The sequence below is a fragment of the Vicia villosa genome, unplaced genomic scaffold, assembly GCF_029867415.1.
Source record: "Vicia villosa cultivar HV-30 ecotype Madison, WI unplaced genomic scaffold, Vvil1.0 ctg.001445F_1_1, whole genome shotgun sequence".
NCBI lineage: Eukaryota > Viridiplantae > Streptophyta > Magnoliopsida > Fabales > Fabaceae > Vicia > Vicia villosa.
This window is the reverse complement of record NW_026705620.1, coordinates 482,624-486,188: the sequence shown is the minus strand read 5'-3', so window position 1 is coordinate 486,188 and position 3,565 is coordinate 482,624. Positions and strand designations below refer to the sequence as shown.

The following is a 3,565-nucleotide window of genomic DNA, read 5'->3' as shown; positions in this document are numbered from 1 at the left end:
TTAATGACACAATTTTACATTTATATTATAAAATAAATTTACAAGATAATACTTTTTAAAAAATAAAATATATTTTTAAAAATAATATTATCTCATTAAAAACAATATTATTTTATTAAAAATATTGTTCACCATATAAATATGGTGAAAAATGTATACGGTATAGATATTAGTGTAAAAAGATGTAAGAATAGCATTGCAGTTAATATTACTAATATACAGTAGAATTTGTTTTTGTGCACTATAAAACCACACACTCATCCTCTCACAATTCTCAGCCTCAAACTTCTTAGCAGCAACAATGGAGGGTTCAGTTCAAATTAATGCAACTGAATCTCATTCCAGTGCTGACCAACAAAAGAAACCATCTTTATCCTGGGATGAAATTATTGAAAAAAGTTTATCCAATTTTGGGTGGTTGGATTTCCTACAAGCTGTTCTTGTTGCAACAGCCATGTTTTTTGATGCACAACAATCTTTCATTAGCATTTACACTGATAATTACCCTAAATGGCACTGCACTGACACAACCTCAAATTCAACATGTTCTTCATCTTCTGATATCTGTAAACTCCCAAGATCTTCTTGGTCTTGGGACACTCACCCTTCAAACACAATCATTTCTCACTGGAACCTTGAATGTGCTAGCACTTTCATCATTGGTTTACCACAATCTTCTTTCTTCATAGGTTGTCTTCTTGGCTCTTCCTTTCTTGCAGCTTTAGCTGATTCATCTTTCGGTAGAAAGAACATGTTAATCTTTTCCTGTGTCTCTATGTCCATAACTTCCATGCTCATAATCTTCTCCACTAATGTTTTGATTTACTCCGCCTTGAAATTCTTGATCGGTTTCTGGCGCTCGTCGATAGGAACATGTGTTCTTGTTTTGCTTACCGAAAAAGTTAGCGCCGAGTGGCGATTCCGAGTTGGAATTGTTGAGTATTTTACATTCACAATGGGTTACATGTCATTACCTGGTTTCGCTTATATTAACCGAAACTCGTCGTGGAAATCTCTTTACTTTTGGTCGTCAATCCCTGGTATAATTTACTCTATCATTGCTTATTTCTTTGTTACCGAGTCTCCAAGGTGGCTTGTTATGCAAGGTCGAGAGAGAGAAATTTTCAAAATGCTCAAAAGGGTTTCTTCAGAAGAAACTGCTAATGCTAATGATGATAACGTTAATCTTGCTTCGAGTTTACCAAAACCACACACAAAAGAAAAGGTTTCAATTTTTCGACTTTATTCATCAATAGGTGAATTGTTTCACAAAAGATGGGCTCTTATAAGAATGATAGCTGTCATGATTCTTGGAATTGGAGTTGGAATGGTTTATTTCGGTATGCCACTGGCCGTCGGAAATTTGGGGTTCAACATTTATCTTGCAGTGGTTTTCAGTGCTTCAATGGAAATTCCATCATGCGTAGCAACATATTTTTTGGAAAACTATAAAAGAAGACCTTCAATTCTTGTTTTCTCAATCTTAAGTGGAATCTGTTGCATGTTGTGTGCTGTTCTTGAGCATAGAGTACCGGCTGCCAAAGTGGTGTTAGCAATGGTTGCATTCTTTGGTGGTTGTACAGCTTATAATGTGTTTCTGATATACATTATAGAGCTGTTTCCGACGTGTGTTCGGAACACAACGACGTCGTTGGTGAGACAAGCTATTGTGTTTGGATGCATATTCTGTCCGTTTTTGATATCTGCTGGGAGGAAGAACAATATATTCTCATATGGAGTGTTTGGAGTTGTGATAATGTTGTCCAATATTACATTGTTGTATTTGCCAGAAACTATAGGGATTGTTCTTTGTGATACTATGGAACAACAAGAGAAGAAAGAAATAGCTATGTGTGATGCAAAGAATCAACATGAAAAAACAAGAAATGTTAATGTCTAAGAGGCATGCACTAATTTTCATCCAAACCATTTGGTTCAAGTTTGTAGTTTTTAGCTATCTTTTAGTTTTTTATAAATGTAATAGTCCTCAATTAGTGTGTTTTTTCTTGTCAAGTGTGGTTTAATAATGATAAATTATATGAAGAACTTGGTTTTTATGTTATCTTTGTTGGAACTAAATTTGTGGTGGTGTAGTATACAATTATTTTAGTTCACGAGAAAATATATATTAATTGGAAGGGTTCACTTTCTAGGAAGATGTCGACCATAATTATTGGAAAGTTGAAAAGTGTGACAATGGAAAGGAATAGTGTGCTCGTATAAGGGAAAATAGAGCTTCCAAACTTCTTAGGGGCTCCTCTTAAAGAGTAAGAAATGTAGATGTGTGAAGGAAGAAATTTATGTGAAAACAAATATTAAGTTAAATATTTATTTTGATTTTAAATGATACATTTTTAATTGATTTCTAATATTTTTAAAGTTTAGATGGTTATGATTAAGAGATATATAGTATAAAAATACTTCTTCAATTATTTATTTTAAGTCGCTTTATAAAAAAATTACATCAAAATATATGTTGTTTTATATTCTTCATCCGTTTCAAAATGAGTGTCGCTTAATGTTTTTCCACACATATTAAAGAACGCAATAATAGTTTCATAAGACATTGCACATTTATTATATTGATCTTATAAATGTGTTAAAACTAGTGTACAAAGTAATAATTAAATGGTATAATTGAAAAAATCACACTACTTTTTACATTGAAAAGTAGGAACGACATTTATTTTAAAATAAATTTTAGTTGCTAAAACGACACCCATTTTAAAACCAATGAATAATTAATATTGTTTTTTATCATATCCTTAAATATTAATTACTTTTCTTCTTACAATACATTAATTTTATGTTTTTAATATAATTAATGAATAATAATTTTATAAATCATTCATAATTTTGTTTTCCAAAACAAAATTAACTACATTTTTTAATATTTATAAAAGATTTAAAATGACTTAAAAGAGATGATATATTTACATGATATTATAATACACATGTCAAAGTCATAATTACTTATAGAAAATCACTAAGACGAGAGACTAAGCTTTCCTTTATCTTTTCATTGAGCATAATTGTTGGAATGACAACAAAGAAGACATAGTCTCTCTATTTTTAACCATATAATCCTAGGTGCATCCCATCAATGGACCTTAATGGTTGAACTTACATGTTGTTATACATCAATCAATATTAAGTGTTCAAAAGTCCATTTTTATTGATCATGTTTATCAAAATATTAAAAAAAATATATTCTCTCACTTGAACTAATCAATTGTGAAAAGAAGAAAATGATCACCATGTCCAACCACATGTTACAACACCCTGGCAGACATGATGTAACTTCAACCAAATATCAATCATCAACTTGAAGATGTCATTACTGTGGTGAATATGGTCATATAAAGTCTTTTTGTTACAAATTGTATGGACTACAAAAACCTTCAGACCATTTCAAGGCTAATCAAGTGAGTAAAAAGAGAAGTGTTAAAGATATGGATGTTAACCTTATAGCTCATAATACTTCTTCGAGAGCTTCAACTAGAGAAGACTGATACTTTGACGGATGCTCTAGACATATGACAAGGGTTCAAAAGTTGTTTGTGGA

At 31.2% G+C, this 3,565-nt stretch overlaps 1 protein-coding gene across 1 annotated transcript; it reads left to right on the top strand.

The window, feature by feature from the left end:
* Nucleotides 1-258: 258 nt before the first annotated feature.
* On the top strand, nt 259-2,062 carry LOC131635200 (organic cation/carnitine transporter 3-like). The gene has a single exon (XM_058905801.1). The coding sequence runs from the start codon at nt 302-304 to the stop codon at nt 1,898-1,900; it is 1,599 nt and encodes a 532-aa protein (XP_058761784.1). The 5' UTR covers nt 259-301; the 3' UTR covers nt 1,901-2,062.
* Nucleotides 2,063-3,565: the final 1,503 nt, after the last annotated feature.

Excerpts from the sequence above, each read along its gene's own strand:
- LOC131635200 (XM_058905801.1), top strand. The coding sequence starts at position 302 with ATGGAGGGTTCAGTTCAAATTAATGCAACTGAATCTCATTCCAGTGCT.